General features: G+C 47.7%; 1 protein-coding gene across 7 annotated transcripts in view; it reads right to left on the reverse strand.

The window, feature by feature from the left end:
• Positions 1-19,218, reverse strand: part of LOC119178697 (fat-like cadherin-related tumor suppressor homolog) — an 812,220-nt gene that overhangs the window by 426,968 nt on the left and 366,034 nt on the right. For all 7 annotated transcript variants that reach the window (XR_012888480.1, XM_075882464.1, XM_075882456.1 and 4 more), the window contains one exon: positions 10,285-11,285. Coding sequence is in view for 6 of the 7 variants with exons in the window: in XM_075882464.1 (XP_075738579.1) it covers positions 10,285-11,285 (1,001 nt within the window). In the remaining variant the exon portion in view is untranslated. The remainder of the gene's footprint in view (positions 1-10,284; positions 11,286-19,218) is intronic.

The raw sequence follows: 19,218 nt of genomic DNA on the forward strand, positions 1-19,218 counted from the left end.
GACTCCTCCACCACCTGAACTATCCTCAACCGAAGGCCCTCAGTTTACTGTCTAGCCTCAGTATAGGTTAGCTTCTTTACGGCCTGTTCTCGTAAAGAAGTTGACCACGCCCAGCTTGCTGCCAGTGTTTCTTCTTTAAATGTTCATGTGTATTTTATGTTTTTATGTTTCTTTTGTCTAATATTAGGCATTCATTTGTATTTTATGTTTTTAGTTTCTCTTGACCAGAAATTGGGTGTCATTTCACTCTGTTTTACTTTCTTTTGTGTTAATTTCGTCTACCGCAAAGGGAGTTGTGACCTTGAGTACCGGTGCTTATGCGTTGAAAATGTGACGAAGGACGCTTTGCGCCTTTTCTCGCGCAGCCGTCGGCGGTGTGTGTGTGCGTGCGTGCTTCCGTGCATGTGTAAGTGCGTGACGCTTCAGTGCGTACCCATGAAGAGTGCGCGTCGTGACTTCATCCTGTCCACGTGGACACTAGAGGTGCTGGGGGCACTGACCTACTGACGCTGTGCTCTGCTCTCGACCGTCGCCGAGAAGTCCTGCTGCTTTTTCCACGATGGCTCCTGCGCGAGGCCAGCTGACAGCAGCTATATGCTGCCAGCCTACGCCAGGGAACCTCGCAGCCAATTCTGGTTTGGGCTCCCTGATTCCTGGCGAGGCCGGGCTTCCTAGCGAGGTTCCCCCGTCTCCATCGAAAAATGCGGGGCCTCCAAATCACCAACGAAGTGGCATTCGTCGGACTCTCCATTAATCAAGAGCAGCAGCAAGCCATCAGAGAACCCCCTTCCGTGCCTCTGACCTCGCACTCACGCATCGCAACCAGCGGACATTGTCACACTCTTCCGCCCCTCAGCACGGTGGACCCTATTTCCCTCCAGCACCACGAACACTAGTCCTACTTTCCTGTGATACCTTCCGCAAACATTTTATAGTGTCACGTGTTTATTTTGTTAATATTGTTTTTTCTACTTCATCATTCTTTAGCAGCAGTTACAGGGCTAGACTGAGGTTAGCTGTCACTCACAGCAGTGTCATTTTCACCACATGGGTGACATCCGGCTGCCTTTGCAGACCGATAAAGGGCAAATTTAAAAGAAGGGGATGTGGGAATCGAGGCTAGCCCGCCACCATTGCGCGGGCTTTGCCACCTCTTTCTCCATTCTCATGTCGAGACATGACTCCCCTCCTCCGTGGTCTGCCGCACTGGTGGAGCGGCGGTGGCGTTTAACCCCTCTCACCCGGTAGCAGATGTTGACTGTGGCGCCGCACGCGAAGTTTCCTGAGAGAGGTTTCGCGCGCAAACGTTGGGTGTAAGGGAGATTTCTCAGGGGACGACACGGTGGTGAGCACGGATTTCTTTTCCGTCTATCGGCTCCCATTGTTTGGGGCTCATTCGAACTTCGCCAACAGCGCCTTGCGCTCGCGGCGAACACTTACCTTATGTTGCCCCCCTTCCGAACGCTAGGCCGAAGAGCGTATGGTGTCTTAGTGCGTGGTCAAACTGCGCCAACCCGTATCTCTCTAAAGCCAACCAAGCGCCTTTGCCCTCGCTCGAACAATCGGACCTTTGTCCCGGTGTCTCCGTGAATGACTTTTACCACGCAGACGTGTTCGCGGCACTCCCTGTGTAGTGCTTCTCGCTCGTGGCGTTGATAAGCCCATTTTCTTTCCCGCCGCGCCTTTGCAACGAGCTCTGTACTGCATTTTGGTGTTGCCACAGGCAACTAGATGTTGCGACCTTGAGCAGTATCGTGTTCTCGCCACGGCAATGGTTAACGCGTGCCCTGCGGCTCGCTGAGACCGGACCCACGCTAGTGGCAGTACTCCTTCGGATACGTATACACTACACCTTCCTCATGTTTTTTTCCGAAGCCTGTCATTGTTTAACCTCCGAAATGACTTCTTGTACAAAAGAAATTTCGAACCCAGTCCGGAGAAATTCCTTTTTGTGGTTCCTACAGCGCTATGACCAGAGATCTTCGAAGCATGCCACGATGACTCATCAGCAGGACATTTGGGAGTGAGCAGAACGCTGGCACGTATTCGAACAAAATACTACTGGCCAAAGTTGCTGAATTCTGTGCAACATTACGTAATAAGCTGCCTAGATTGCCAAAGGCGCAAAACATCACCAGTGAAACCAGCTGGTCTCCTCCAACCTATAGTGCCACCAGATGCCCCTTTCGCACAAGTGGGAATGGACTTACTTGGCCCATTTCTTACGTCGTTATCAGGGAAGCGATGAATAATTGTTGCAACAGACTATTTGACTGGATATCCGGAGACAGCATCGCTTGTTCAGGGAAGGGCTGTGGAAGTAGCTGAATTCTTTGTGACCAACACTATACTGCGGAATGGAGCTCCTACTGTGCTAATGACGGATCGGGGAACAGCGTTTATAGCTGACTTGACAAATTCCATCTTGAGATTGACGCACACAAGTCATAGGAAAACCATGGTGTATCATCCCCAAGCAAATGGATTGACAGAACGGCTCACCAGAACCCCAACTGACATGTTGCCGATGTACGTCAACGTAGAGCATCGAACTTGGGACAGAATACTACCGTACGCAACATTCGTATACAACGCCGCTGTGCAGGAAACAACACAAATGACACCTTTTCAACTTGTTTTTGGCCGAACAGTCACAACGCCCCTGAATGCAATGTTAACTGTTGATGATAACTCCGACCGTCACCATAGCACCAGTGACTTCATGCAAAGAGCAGAAGAAGCAAGGCAGCTGGCTCGACATCGCATTCAGCAGCAAGAAAAAGATGATGCCGATAGGTACAATTTGCGACGAAGAGACGTCAAGTACGCTCCTGGAGACAAATGAATATTGACACCCGTACATGTAAGTGAGCTCTCTGGCTACTTCAACATTATTTTGGCCCCTCTAAGGAGCTTCGCCAGCTAGGTCCTTTCAACTATGAAGTGGTCCCAGAAGAGCAAGTAACATCATCCAGACAGCGGCATTCCACAGAAACTGTGCACGACATCGGAATGAAGCTATACTATGAAAGACAACGAGCAATGAAGCAACACCGCTGGATGATGCCTGCTACAACCGGTATAATTATTATACAATACCAGCCTGGAATCTAAGCAAGCATCGGGACGGTGCATTCTCGGAAGGGGGATAATGATAACTTGTTTGTTTGTGGGGCACAAGTTTGCCCGTTTTAGCTATTTTCATTAAAGTCTACTTTTCAACTGTGCGAGACAGTATTAACTGCAGTCCCATCATTCAATCAGTAGTAGCGACGGGTGGTGTGTACAAAGAGCAGGGACATAATCAACGCGAGCTTATGACTCGCGCTTACTGGGAATTTCTCCTTCAAGGGGAACATTTGCAAGCCCTTATTGTCTATTTGGCTGTATAGTAGCCAGGACAACCACGACCTTACTATAAGAACTAGGAGTGACCCTGATGGCCACCCCACCAGTAATGATAGAACAAGACAGGAAAGCCTTGGAGAGCATGCAAATAGGCAAAGCTCCTGGTGAGGATTAGGTAAAATCAGATCTGCTGAAAGATGGAGGAAAGATTGCGTTAGAAAAACTAGCCACTCTGTTTACGAGGTGTCTCCTGACAGGAAGAGTACCAGAACTTGGAAGAATACTAACATCATCTTAATACATAAGAAAGGAGATGTCATGGACTTGAAGAATTACAGGCCGATCGGCTTGCTCTCCATCATATACAAGCTATTTACAAAGTTAATTGCTAACAGAGTTAAGAAAACATTAGAATTCAATCAACCAAAGAAACAAGCAGGATTTCGAACAGGCTACTCAATAATTGACCACATTCATACTATCAATCAGGTAATAAAGAAATGCTAAGAATATAGCCAACCACTATACATAGCCCTCATAGATTACAAGAAGGCATTTGATTCAGTAGAAATATCAGCAGCCATGCAGACACTGCGGAATCAGGGCGTCGATGAAGCATATATAAACACCCTGGAATAAATCTACAGGGAACCAACTGCTACCATAGTGCTTCATAAAGAAAGCAACAGAATACCAATCAAGAAGGGTGTAAGGCAGGGGGATACAATCTCACCAATGCTATTTACGGCGTGCTTACAGGATGTTTTCAGAGGCCTAGAATGGGAAAAGTTAGGAATAAGAGTTAATGAAGAGTACCTTAATGATCTGCGCTTCGCCGATGACATTGCATAGCTGAGTAACTTAGGGCCGAATTGAAACTCATGATTATAGAGTTGGACAAGAAGACCAGGAAGGTCAGTCTTAAATTTAATTTGCAGAAAACGAAAGTAATGTACAACCTTGGAAGGGAGCAGCGCTTCGAGATAGGTAATAGTGCACTTAAAGTTGTAAAAAACTATGTCTACTTAGGGCAGGTAATAACTGCGCAGCCGAATCACGAGATTGAAGTACCAAACGATAAGAATGGGGTGGAGCACATTTGGCAAACACTCTCAAATTATAACAGGTAGATTGCCACTATCCCTCAAGAGAAAGGTATATAACAGCTGTATCTTGCCGGTACTTAGCTACGGAGCAGAAACCAGGAGATTTACAAAGAAGGTTCAGCTTAAATTGGGGATGACGCAGAGAGAAATGGAAAGGAAAATGATAGGTGTAACGTTAACGTTAAGAGACAAGAGGAGATCAGATTGAATCAGGGAACAAGCTGCGGTTAAGGATATCATAGTTGAGATCAAGAAGAGAAAATGGACATGGGCCGGGCATGTAGCGCGTAGACAGGATAAACACCGATCATTAAGGGTAACTAACTGAATTTCCAGAGAAGGCAAGCGGGTTAGGGGGAGACAGAAAATTAGGTGGGCAGATGAGATTAAGAAGTTTGCAGGTATGAAATGGCAGCATGAAGCACAGGACCGAGTTGACTGGCGGAACATGGGAGAGGCTTTTGTCTTGCAGTAGGCCTAGTCAGGCTGATGATGATGATGATGATGATGATGATTTCGAGAGCCACATCGGTACTCGTCAAGAGCAAAGCAAGGTACTCGGCCTTAGTTTCCTAATCGGTCAAGTCTGTGGATTAAAAAAAATATTAGTCTCATTGGCATACATAGTAATTTCAGGAAAGTTTGGTATAGCTTTAATACTGTTAATATAAACATGAAATAAAAATGTCCCAAGTATGGAGCCTGGACTTCTTGTGTTAGCTTCAGCTTTGTTGATTTTGTGTTTTTTATTGGCACAATTTGATAAAGGTGATTCAGATAGCCTTTAATGAGCTCTAATGCTACTACCTACACAGCAGCCATTTCTAGATTGGTTTCTCATGTAAAACACAGTAGACTCTCAGTAAACGGGAATCTGTAAAATAGAACTGCTGCTTAAATAAAACAACTGTCTCTGATATAGTTGAATTAGTACTTGTATTCATTTATTTCTCCGTAAACAGAACTCTTGTTAGATAAACACATTACCCTGGTCCCTTAAGGTTCCGTTTTATGAGAGTCTATTATATTATACTTTATGGAATCAAAACCTTTCTTCAAATCTAGATATAAACCAAGTGTAAACTTTTTCTAACCATGTTCGTAAGTATACTACATTTGATATAGCACAATGCTTTTTCAGTTGATCTGCTTTTTCGAAAACTATACTGGCTACTAGAAGGTATTTTGCCTTTGTCACATAAAAGAAACTAGTTTCTGGTTAATCACACTTAATATTTTAGACATAATAGGGAGGACCGATATTCATGGGTAATTTGATGAATTATTTCTAAGGCCACCTTTATGTATAGCTGTTACCCATGCTACTTTAGCGTTTCTATCAGAAAACTCCAGTTGATAACAAGAGATTAACAATGGGAGTAACTGCCTCTAAAATGTGCGGAGATACTTGCTTTCATTCTTTCGGACCAATCTCGTCAATGCCTGGTGCGACATTACTTTTCAGTCGCCTTATTGATGCCTCGATTTCCACAGAAGATGTTGGTTGTAAGAATATTTTGTATTGATCATAGGTGTATCTGGGATATTAATATCATGGTCAATGTCATCAGGCTCTTCATATTACCCTGCATTTATGAAATGTGCATTTTTGCTTTTACAGCCTGCTAAATTTTCTCCAAGTTATGCGTTCTGACGTCGGTTACCTTATGCCTATTGATTAACTTTGAAAGCTCCAGTAGCTCTATTTTGCTATTTGCATTTGAGGCATTCATAATTTGTAATGTCTTCATGACATTTTTCGTCGCCTGGTATAGTTTGCCAGTGTCCTGTCCAGTAACCGTACCTCCAACTTCCATTGCACACTCTTCGATCATACTAGTAAGGTGATTGTTCATTGTGTCAACACTAACGTTCGTTGCCTTGTTTAGAGCCGCTAATTTATTCTGAAGCGAAAGTGACACTCGCTCTCAAATCAAACACTCTTACTCTTCGTAGTGGTGCTTCGTGGCTAACATAAAAGTTCCCATCGTCAAGGTCCTGGAAGGTGTCTTGCAGTCACTGTCATCTACCCGCATCAGCCTGACAATCCACTCATTTTCACTTGTGACCCGGTTGTCGTGAATATCGGCAGCTTAAGCCTACCTGTCAACATGTTGAACTCCTGGGGATTCCGAAGTGGGTTGCAGCCATGTGAAGACGGCGAAGAGCGGCAGGTGTCCCAGGTACTGCTGTTACAAGGTGCCGCAGGTACGGAGAACATCTCTGGGTGGGTACCGCGAACGACGGCTGCCTTCCAGGACCATAACATCGCCACCTTCAGATCTCGCTTACCGAGCCTTCGCCGCGAAAGCAACAATGTTTTCTTCAACCTTCCTCCTTCACCACTCGACCAGACATTACCACCTCATCTTCCAGGGGTTTTTGACCACACCTTGTGCCATGGGCGTTTCTTTGACCAATCCTGTCCGTGAGCGTCTCATGTAAGCGCACCATTGGGGTCACATGCACTGTCGCTGCATTCCAGCATTTGGCACGCACCTCGTACCCATTTATTCATAAAAATAGGGCACCCCTCAAAATACTCAGATGAGACAAAGACCACGCCAGAACACAAGAAACCCTGTACTGGGGGGGGGGGGGTCACGAGAAACAAGGTGCGAGGCACATGCTAGGCGCTGGAATGTGGTGCTAATGCGTGAGGCCCCGATGGTGTGCATATGCACCACGCTCACGTACGAGATTGGAGGCAGAAAGGCTCGTGGCACGCGACACGAGCCGTGATAGAAAATCCCACTGGATGAGCTGTCACTGTGCTCTAGGGCTTCGGGCTGCGAAAATTAGAAAAAACAGTGTCGCTACTGCAACAGAAGCAGTAGTCGCCTAGCTCTGAAGGCTGTCAGTGTAAGAGGCCTGGGGAGTGGCCATCGACCTCGGAACACCTAAGTGAAGCTGCCCAGACTTGCCTCACCCTTTCACAGAAGTTCCTGGAGGGCCTACAGCTCTTCCACTACACGCCGGGACGGTTGCGGCCTGCACCGCAGTCGTCTAAGTGTTCCCCCGTCGACATGGAATGACGCCACTGACGAGTTAGGTTTCAACTAGCTGGTCTGAAAACAACGAAGAGGACCGAACAATGGCAACGAGGACAAGTGGCTCATTGGGTAAAAGCAACCAGTGCCGTAGTTAAGAGTATGCGAAGGACTTTGATGAAGCACTCGACAAACAGTCAGCTCGACAAAGGCATGAAGTTGACGTGAACTGTAGCAACGTTTGAATACTAAGACCCCATCTTGACTGGATACTGGCTAGAGCTAGAGTTGACCCGTAACATGACTTACTGTATTTTTCGGTGTATAAGTCGCGTTTTTTTTCTGAATTTTTCGTCGGTGCGACTTATACAACGGTGCGACTTATACACAGTCAAAATCGGGCTTGATGCCGCGGCTTCGGCCGCTTCGACACTTCGGCAGCCTGGATATCGCCGTGCGCCCCCTTTTGCCATGCACAGAAACCGCATTTTACAAGAAAATAAAAATAGTGGCAAATTAACTCTCTAGAAATAACACAGCTGATGTAGCTTAGCACAGAAAATAAATAATCAGAGGGGTGAAAATGTGCAGGGATTTTAAAATTTTTGAATGATGAAAGGCGAGTTTGGATTTCCGAGCCGCTTCCTTTGCCCTCACTTCCGTCCGCACTCGCGACTGCTGCTTTGGTGCGCGCGTCGCGTGTGTTGTGCCAGTCGTAGCGTGTGGCGTAGGCTCAGCGGCCTCGCTAATCTGACAACGGCACCATGGCTCCACATTGAAGGCAAAGTCGGCGAAGTTTCGATGCCAAGTTCAAGCTGCGAGCAGTTGAATTTTCCGAAGAACATGGAAATCGTGCTGCAGGGAGAAAGTTTGATGTCGCTGAAAAAAATGATCCGGGACTGGTACAAAGCCCACAGCGTCCTCCGGACAATGAAGTCTACAAAGAAGGCCAACCGCGACAAGAAGGCATGCTGGCCGGACTTAGAGCGTAGCCTGCGAACGTGGCTGCTGCAACAGAGAGCCGAAGGAAGAGGCCTATCAACAGTGCAGCTGCGCCTGAAGGCGAAGGCTCTGGCAACGGAGACAAACGCTGAGGGGTTCAATGGTGGTCCGTTGTGGTGCTACCGCTTTATGCGGCGGAATCAGCTTGTGATGAAAGCCCGCACTACAGTGTGTCAGAAGCTTCCTGATGACTTCTAGGTGCAGCTGGAACGCTTCAGCTCATTCGGCGGGAGGAAGTAGCGAAGAACAACATCAGCGCGAGCCACATCGTCAACATGGATGAAGTGCCGTTGACCTTCGACATCCCGCTTGGGAGAAGCGTCGCCAAGAAAGGCCAAAAGACAGTCACAGTGAGGACAACAGGCCACGAGAAGTCTCACTTCACCGTTGTGCTCGCCTGCTGCGCAGACGGCACCAAGCTGCCTCCCATCCTTATTTTTAAGCGAAAAACCTTGCCGAAAGGTATTTTCCCTTCTACAGTGGTGATTCAGGCGAACACAAAGGGTTGGATAGACGAAGAAATTATGGGTGTGTGGCTTGACCGCTGTTTTTCACGTCGACCCGACGGATTCTTCCACGTGAAGCCAGAAATGCTGGTGATGAATAGTATGCGGGCACATATCACCGACGTTGTGAAAAAAAAAACAGTTCGAAGAATTGTATGCCTATAATTATACCCGGCGGCATGACCAAGATGCTTCAGCCACTCGATGTTTCGGTTAATCGCAGCTTTAAGGCCGTCTTGTGACGTTTGTGGGAATCATGGATGTCAGAAGATGAACACAGCTTCACTAAAACGGGGCGCATGAGACGCGCTGAGTTAGGGGAAGTGATGAAATGGGTGAGCGTAGCATGGAATTCAATATCTGACAAGATCATTTTGGCGGGCTTTCGCAAGGCCGGTTTGATTCCCTGCGTGACTGATGTTGAGTCCGAATCGAGCGAGTCGGAGGACAACAGTGACGTGCTGGAGGACAACGTGCCCGGAGTACAACCCGAAATAGCTGCGCTATTTGTCAGCGACTCGGAAGAAGAAGACTTCGGTGGATTTGAATAAACGCTGCTAGCCATCACAATAACGATACCTCAGACTGAAAATATTGTGTTTGTGTATGTTTGGAAGAGCTCGCACGCGTGTGTGCAAACAGCTGGAAACTTTCAAGCGCGACGGCCGCCTCTAGTATGAATTATCATAGTGCTTTCTCATGACGCGGCACTAGATGGCCAGGTAAGCAGGTGCAACTTGTACACCGGTGCAACTTATATTCATTTTTTTTGTTGGAAAAACTGCCATTTTGAGGGGGGTGCAACTTATACAAGGGTGAGACTTATAGACCGGAAAATGCAGTATTATTAGTTTTGGCTTAGGCATGGAGCTTAGTTCTTTGTGTGTATGCGCGTTGTATTAATTTTGAGCGTGGGCATTTCTCATTCTTTGTTAGATAAAGTGTATTGATCATGCCACTCCCGTCTCCGTCTATTCCCCAATCCTATCCTTCGTATGCATTCGTTCCCGAGATAATCATAACAGTGGGTTTGCACAATTGATTCTTAGCGACAGCAATGTTGTTGAGTGATACAACCATGCAAAGCAATAAGAAGGTTGTGTTGGTGATAGTGCCAACAAAGCGCCTATTCTTATTTTAACACCTGACTAGCCTTGCCATCTGCTAGCTCATTCACCATACACAGAAGCATAGCTTTTGAGGTTAGTACCTGTTATTAAAAAAAAAAATACTGTTGTTGTGATGCCAGTGGCTTCATCACGAATTATCTTGCTTGATTAGTTAATTCCCTCCTGACCATTCTATGCATTCCTACTCACTAGATGACCTTACCTTGCGACAGATGGGTGGATTATCATTGCTGTCCAGGACGGTTATTTCAAGCTGAGTTGTGGCCACATGCAAGCCATCAGTGGCCCCCACTGTGAGGGTGTAGTTCTGCAGTGTCTCCCTGTCCAGAGGCCTTTGCACAAAGACATCACCACTGTTCCGCACTGCAAACTGCTGGCCAGGGTCACCAGAGAGTACATAAAACCCAACAGGAGCAGTCTCCCGATCAGCATCCTCGATACGCAGGCTGGCAACCACAGTGCCTGCAACAGCATCCTCAAGCACCTGCAGCTGGTAGCTGGAGTGCTCGAACACCGGGGGGTTGTCGTTGACGTCCAGCACCTCGACATAAACCCAGGCTGAAGAGGACAGCAAGCCATCATCGCGCACCTTCACCGTGAAGTTGTAGAAAGGCACAGCCTCCCGATCAAGTGCCACTCGTGTTGTGACCACCCCGTTCAATGGGTCCACCCGGAAGATATCAGCTGCAGGGTCAGTGTCTTCATAAAATTCGTACGTCACTTTACGCAGTGCCACATCTGGGTCGTGTGCCAGGAGCCGAGCCACCACACAGCCCTGCTCCGCATTTTCAGCTACTGCAGTCTTATAGGCCAACACATCGAACACAGGTTCACAATCATTGTCGTCCAAGACATGCACCGTGACATCAAAGGCCGTGGCCAAGCCATGAGACGTCTCCTTGCGCAGGGTTAAATGATGCGTGCTCTGATGTTCCCGGTCCAGTGGTGCGGCTACCACAAGATTGCCTTGAGCATCAATGCTGAATTCAGAGGGTCCCGTCAGTGTTGAGCCAGGTGGAAGTGCCAGCACAGAGCTACCCAGAAGCGCACTTTCTTGAACAAAGAGGTCGCGTGTGGGAAGTTCGAGCGAAGGGAGCTCCTCCAGTGGCGACACCACGGCCACTGTGACAGGTGCCACAGCCCAGCGAGCTTGTGGCTCACCTTGGTCGCTGACATGAACAAAGAACTGGAACACGCCAATACCTGCAAAGGCAGTGCAGTTGCTCGGAAATGTAATTTAAAGCCTAGGTAATAAATTCAGTCAAGGATTTTGTATGGGCCCCTACATGCTGTGTCAATCTTACGAAGAGGACTTGTTGATAAGAACAGTGCAAATGTAACAGTGTGGCACGAAGGAGGAACACAACACAGTGCACGGGTCACTATGTGTATTGCTTCTTTCAACAGCACCTTCGTGCTGTTTCACCATCAAGAATCATCAACTTGTCCACCAAGCTTCACCCTTAGAAAGTACCGTATTTACTTGCGTGATGAACGCGCTCACATAATAAACGCAACCCCAACTTCAGTCATCAAAATTTAAATTTTTTTCACCAGCATAACAAACACACCCCCTACATTATTCTGCTGCAGTGCCGCTAACAGACACCTGGCACCTCCTCACCCATTGGCTCTGATTGATATGTGGGATTTAACGTCCCAAAACCACCATATGATTATGAGAGACGCTGTAGTGGAGGGCTCTGGAAATTTCGACCACCTTGGGTTCTTTAACGTGCACCCAAATCTGAGCACACGGTAATCTGTTGGATCTCTTCCATTTTTTATTACATTGCTGACTTCCCTCGGCCATCTCAGCTCGCTCTCTCCCTCCTCGCCCGTTGCCGCGTGCCGTATTGTTTTTCTTTGAATCTGTGTGCGGCACGTCCGTTGTCTTATCTGAGCGCCACAGCGGTGTTTACGAACGATGCGAGTCTAGAGACATCACAGCTGATAAGCACACAGCGAGCGAAGTTCACAAAACTGCCCGTGCCAACCGGCGGTTGCTTCCTGTAAATAGGAAAAAGCCTAACCACGTGCCCGCGATTTTCAAGTGACAAGGACAGGATTTGCTTTCGCGAAGGCTCATTCGTCGCTATCACATTACAGATTTCTGGAAAACCAGAAAGAATCCCTTATTCTTCAGAAAAGATCGTGACGATTTTTGCAACATGGTAGCACCGCCGATTCTCGCTTCGCTTGTTATTTGTGCATAGAGGAACTTCTCATGTAGAAGAGAGGCGGTGGCCGTATTTTGTCATTAATTTCGTTATCGACCGTTTGTTTTGATGCTTCAGGTGTAGCTTGCTGCAGTGTTGGTTACTTGTTACAATGTCAATGGCGTGGTCATGGTCATCGTGCAAGGTGTGGAGATCTGAGGCACGCCCGCGACCATTTCACAGTCATTCCGCCGTACGGCCGCTCCCGTTCCCTTTCCCTGCTCTGGTAACGGCGCGTGGCAATACGCGTAGGCGAGGCATGTGTTCTCAGGGGCTGCGAAAATTCAAAGGCTGAGTCATGTACGCGCCGAGAGAGGTCTCTCCTTCGTTGGTTGGCACCGGGTAAGCACGTGATTCCTTCATCTGCATCCCCTTTGGGAAGGGTTGCTGATCAGGTGAGTTAATCATCCATGAACGTAGCGTGTATTAGTGCAGTACATAAAAGAAAGGGACACGACACAAATGTAGAGATAAATTGGCGCTAAATTTCCAACTGTTTATTTCATGCCAATCACAACCATTTTATACATCCGCGACAAAGCACAACTCATCTTACATGCGTTCTTAAACCAAGGAAGGCTGTGGGTGCTCCCCTGATCTGTATAGCTGCATAGTTATCGATCATTCTAGAGATCGGCTCACATGGGAGAAAAAAGAAGCCGAGGCTATAGAAGAATTAGGCCATTTGTGTGTAAGCCCGTCATCGATTTCCTTGTCAGAAAAGGAAATGACGTTCTTTGGTTTAAGAACACGTGCAAGATGAGTTGTGCTTTGTCGCAGATGTATAAAATGGTTGTGATTGGCATGAAATAAACCGGTGCAAGTTTAGCGCCTACCTATTTCTACGTTTGTGTCGTGTCCCTTTCTGTTATGTACTGCGCTAATACACGCTACGTCTCCTTTGGGGATCGCAGGACTGTAGCCTGCCTGGGGTGGGGGGCCTTGGCATTCCGGCAGGCATGTATACTTGAGTGCTAGCTTTGGTACCGTACGCTAAGCCAACAGCGGTGCCTAGTGCTTGAAGTAGTCGCACCACACCGAGCCGCCATTGCCGTGGGCCTACGTGTACGAGGTTTGCCCTAACTCTCGCGACCAGGCCCAGTGGTCATCGTTAGAGTGCGCAGTATAGCCGCGAGGAACCTTTTCCCAACCGGCGTGTCAAAGCTCACTATTGCCAGCCGCGACGTGCTTGCGGTTCCCCCTTATCGTGAACGTCCGCGTGCGGGAGCGTTTGCTCTACGCGTTTCAGGGGCGGACGTTGTAATGTTGCTCGGGGTGCCCCCAAAGGCAATAAAGTGTTGGTGTATTTCTGTTATTCGAACACTGTCTGTTTTGCCGCACTGCGCTAAACACCTTGTTGGTTGAGCGCGTGCGGAGCGGTGCGCTACATGCGAGTAGGTGACGAAGTCGCGGCCCTGTGGCTCGCTAAGCGTGAACCCGCGGTGATCATCCGCTACGGTGAGTAGCAAGGTCACCATAGAAGTTGCCAGAAAATTCGCAAAGTGCGCCGTAGCATCGAAGCACACGCTTTTGGTCACCCCTCGAGATCATAGCAGATACCACTGTTGCGGTTAAACGACAGTGAAAAAAATAGCCGCAAAACGCTTTTATGACGTTGTGTGGGCGGCCCGAGGACAGCTTGCAAAAGAGAGCGCCATATATCACCGAAGATGAGTAAAGAGCAACAAAGAAGCTATTTCCAAACAGTGTACACGTATAACAATTGGGAAAGGCTAAGCGACCTGACTCCTTTTTTTATTACCACATTTCTTGGTCCTCCCGAAAAAGTTTTCATCCCCCCAACTTTGCTCTTAATTTTCGGGAAAAAAATTGCATTCATTACGAGAGTAAATACGGTATTTGCCCTGTTTCTAGGCATAATACTACTGTAATTATTTTGTACAACCATAGAGCCAAACCTATGTTCCCTGCAATGTCTTCACAGATGAAAAATCACATGTTGAACTCTTTATTAAAGAAAGCCTTTTCTAACACAAGATGCGCTGGTTAATTTGTACTGTGCATGCTTCTCCAAATTTTGTAGCCTCACTAAAGTGAACAGTATTTCAGTCAGAGTATCCTAGTTCTTCCAGTAACTTGGCTAATATAGCTTTGCTCAAGAAGGTACATGCTCTGAACTATTCAGTAGTGGCCTGGCCAGATCCAAAAATTATCGGCAACCTTTCCTAGTTTAAAAGTCCAAACATGGCCACAATCAGACATTCACCAGCTATTCGAGCTGCTCACCAAGCAGGTGAGCACAGCAACATGTAAGATGGGCTGCGAATGTGAAGTCTCTTTTTCCGAGGACTTGCTTCAAACTACAGTGCCTAGAATACCATCCCGAACACCCAACCTTGTTGACCCGACATCGAAACTGCATCAGCGTATACCTATTTCTCCACCTCTTTCACCATGAGAATGCATACTCATGACACAGCATGGACTATTTTCTGCATTGGAGATGTGCAAGGCCATGTCGCGCCAACTGTTGCTCTAAATCTCTGCGTCCATGCTGCAATGCATGCTTGGTTGACTTTGGAAGTTTAGGTCTCGCCACCATAGGCTACAATAGTTATATAGTCAAGCTCCCTGTTATAAAGCTTGCTGAAAAAAATTGGGATCGTAATGCCAAACACTTAAGCATGAAGTTCTTCAACAAGTGATGATCGGCACAGAAGAAAGCAAAAGAGTGTGATCTTGCTGATACAAAGTTTTCTGCTACTGAAGACCTTTTCAATAACGTGCATAAGCTTAGGTCCTCCCTAGCTTCTCCCAGCATTTTTAAGAAGAGCTAAAAAAAAAATGGGACATTCGAATACCTTATATGAAACCTAGGATGACGTGCTTTGGGAGGGCAGTGACAGCAGTTGTAGTGATGTTTCCCAATCGGACTTCGCGACCAGTGGTTCCGACTAGACTGGTTGAAAACTGACTGCTTCAGGTACGTGCTAATTCTGTTAAATAAACAAGTAGAGTTCCTTGGTGCTCCATTTTTTTTACGCATATACTGCAAGCAGAATCTCCACATAATTTGCACACCCCCTGTGCTGAGCTCACAAGTTGCGAAAAAAAAAGTGTGCAAATTATGCTAGTAGATACCATGGTAAACACAGAGATATTCCTTCATGATTGTGCCAAATTGTATGCGACTTCATCATCCTGCATTCAAACTCTGACATCATTTTGAAAGCACCCAGCACACATATGAATGTAGCCATGAGAATCACTCCTTTTGATGCTGATTGTGCATATCGCTGTGGAGCCGCTGCAGGACATCCTTAAAATGGGCCCTAGACCCATTCTTTAAACCGCAAAAGAACCTTTACATGTGTGAACAAGACCACTTGTGCATGTGAGCCCGAGAATGGCAAACAGCAAGGCACTGAACTGCTAGCACAAACAGCATTGTTGCTACTGTATAAACCGGAATATAAGTCGAGACGTTTTCAATAAAATAATAAGCTAAAGCCGCCCCTCGTCTTATATGATGGTGTCTAGCCGAAAGTGAGTGCGCCTCTGTCTGGCAACATGTGGCTTGCATGTGCTTGAGAAGCCGGACGGGGCCATATCCGCATCCAAATCCAATCGCAGGCTGTTTTTTTTCTCTCCGTCTGTTTTCTTTGTGTTCATAATTTGCTTCCGATCTGTTCCGAGTTTTTGCTCCGCTTGACATTGAGCTGCATTTTTAGTGGTCTTTTTTTTTTTTCGTTCACTAAATACCGTATAAACGCGTGTAAGGACCGCACTTTTTTTTCAGGAAGTGAGGGCTAATTTTCAGGTTGCGGCCCATACACGGACCTTTTTTTTTATGGTGAACTAAAAACAACGTACCAGTTAGTGAACGAAGAGCGTTTATTGCAGTATGCCGCGTGTGCGCTTAATCGTCGTCACTCGATGAGTCCTCTAACTCGGAGTCCGAGATAGTGTGTTGCGGAGCACCATCATTCCACAAACAGTCATCTTCGGTGCCATCCAGGCTGTTGGATATCCCAGTGACCTTCAAACTTCGGGACACAATGTCCGTCGACACCGAGCTCCACGCCGACAATATCCAACCGAGAACAGTAGCAAGCGGTGCCCTCTTCAGCCGTCCGGTCGGCGTGTGCTCATGGTTGCCGGTTGCCATCCATTCCGTGTAGAGTCTTCGGAATTCAACTTTGAATGGTCTATTCACGCTCACATCCAATGGTTGCAACATTCCTGTGAGGCCGCCTGGAATCACGGCCATGTCTGTGCCGACACGGCGCAGCTGCACCTTCACCTTATCGGTAAGGTGGCCGCGGAAACTATCCAATACTAAAAGTGAATGTTTGGCCAACAAAGCTCCCGGTCTGTTCTGCCAAACACTTTTCACCCAGTCTAGCACCAAATCATCGTTCATCCATCCCTTCTCTTGGGCTCTAACTATGATGCCTTGGGGAAAACTTCGTTCGGAATTCTTTTCCTTTTCAAAACAACGTACGGGGGTAGCTTCCGCCCGTCCGCGGTCACACAAATCATCACGGTGCAGCGTTGGCGCTTAGCGCCGGTGGTCCACACGGCGACACTCTTCTTGCCTTTTACTTCGACTGTGTAGTTCTCGGGAGAGTCAAACCACACAGGAGTTTGATCAGCGTTCGCTATTTGCGACAACAGATAAATGTGCTGATGGCGCAGGCCGATGACATGCTTGTGAAAACTAAGCACCTTTTCGGTATAGTCTTCTGGCAGCCGCTGGCACAGCGTGGTCCTTCGCCGAAAAGAGAGTCCTTTTCTTTTCATAAACCTTCGCACCCAGCCAGCACTAGCCTTGAAATCCCCGGCCGGTATATTTTTCGCACGTGCCAAGGCTAGTGCCTTCATGCGCAGCATGTCTGTAGTGAGCGCAAAACCATCGTTCCGCACCTCAGTCACATAGCGGAGCAACTCCGCTTCCAAATCGGGATACTTGCACTGTTTTCCTCGGAAAGCGCGCTTTTTGATATTGGTGTTCTGCAAGGCTTTCTTCTGGGCGCACCAACGTCGAACACACTTCTCGTCAACGTCGAATTTTCTGCCGGCGGCCCGTTTCCCGTGCTCGAGGGCAAACTCGATCACCTTCAACTTATAGCCAGCTGTGTAGCTACTCAGCTGCTTGCCCATCGTGCGAAAACGTAAACGCCCCGCAGAAGACTAGCTGGAGTCCCAGAGTCATTCAACGGTGCGCAAAACTCGAGCACATGGCAGGCTGAACAGCACAATGACCGAACAACGCACAAACACCAAAGTTGGTGATGCTAATGCCGATATGAATAGCACGTTTGTATAGAAGTGTCAGAAGTTAAAGATAAAATCCTGCTTTAACCTTTAGTTGGCGGGTGTATGAACACTACTAAAAAAAACTAAAAATTTTTAGCCAACTTCATGAACATATTAGCATGAAGAAAACCAACAAATTATTCTAATGATGTACTATATGGTGATGATGAGAATTGCGTTCTCTAACGCTATCTACTGACAACGCCTAGTAGCTCACACACGCGCGCGCATTTTGAATACGCATGGGTCAAGGAAAGTGCGGATGCGGCCCTTACACGCAACTTTTTTTTTTTGAATATGTGCTTCTTAAAAACGGGATGCGGCCCTTACACGGGTGCGGCCCTTACACGCGTGTATACGGTATGAGTAGCGGTGCGAGGAGGCAGTACTCAGCTGTGTTTAAACTAGATGTTGTTGAGTTCCCAGAAGCCAACGAGAATATGGCTGCTCAGCGCCATTTTGGTGTATCGGAAAAAAGTGTGCGCTATTGGAGGGCGCAGAAAGGGAAGCTGCAGATATGCAATCCTCGAAAAATGTCCTTTCGCGGACGAAGTGGCGTTCATCCGCAGCTAGAAAATAAGCTAGCGGACTTTGTGCGGGAAGTTCGTGCGAGCTCGCTGCCAGTGACCGTGGATACCATTCGCCAGACAGCCGTGGAACTCGTTCGAGAAGCTGGGCTCACGAGAGAAGAGTTTCGTGCACCAAACTCTTGCGTGCGTCAATTTATGCGACGCGAAGAATTTTCTCTCCGGCGGCACACATCTATCTGTCAAAAGTTGCCGGAGGAGTTCGAGGACAAGCTCATAAACATTCAGCGCTTCGTGAACTGGCTTCGGGAGCAGAACAACTACATGATGGGGCAGATTGGCAACGCCGATGAGACCCCCATGTGGTTTGACATGCCTTCGTCGACCACGGTCACGCAGCGCGGCACCAAGAATGTGAAACTGTTGTCCACTGGCAACAAGCACTCGCATTTCACTGTCATGCTGGCATGCATGGCAGATGGTAGAAAGCTTCCGCCCTTCATCATTTTGAAACGCAAGAAAATTCTGAAGGAAGTGTTCCTACCCGGTGTTGTCGTTTGCGTCAACGAAAATGGATACATGGACGAGGTCATGATGCTCGAATGAATAAGAGGGGTGTGGAACCGTCAGCCAGGTGCACTGCTGCGTCTTCGCAGCATGCTGGTGTTGGATGTGTTTCGTGGCCACTTGACCAAAGCAGTGAAACGCGCAATGGGTGACGGAAAAACGGACCTCGCTGTGATACCAGGTGGTATTACGTCCACCCTTCAGCCGCTCGACATTGTGCTAAACAAGCCGTTCAAGGACCGAGTGCTGATGAAATACCAAGAGTGGATGTCCGGCGACAACCCCAAGACATCGACGGGCCACCTACAGAAGCCTCCGCTTGCGAATGTTTGTGGCTGGGTGCTTTCCGCCTGGCGTTTCTTGCAGGATTCCATGGTGGAAAATGCTTTCACGAAATGTTGCATCAGCAACTCGCTGGATGGCACAGAAGACGACGCACTGTGGGAGGCAACTAGCGACAAACTCTCGTCTTTGGAAGACACTGGTGCTTCGTTGGATGAGTAGGAGCAGTTGCGATGGTGGTTGAGGGGAACTCCGACGATC

The sequence above is a fragment of the Rhipicephalus microplus genome, chromosome 2, assembly GCF_043290135.1.
Source record: "Rhipicephalus microplus isolate Deutch F79 chromosome 2, USDA_Rmic, whole genome shotgun sequence".
Lineage (NCBI taxonomy): Eukaryota > Metazoa > Arthropoda > Arachnida > Ixodida > Ixodidae > Rhipicephalus > Rhipicephalus microplus.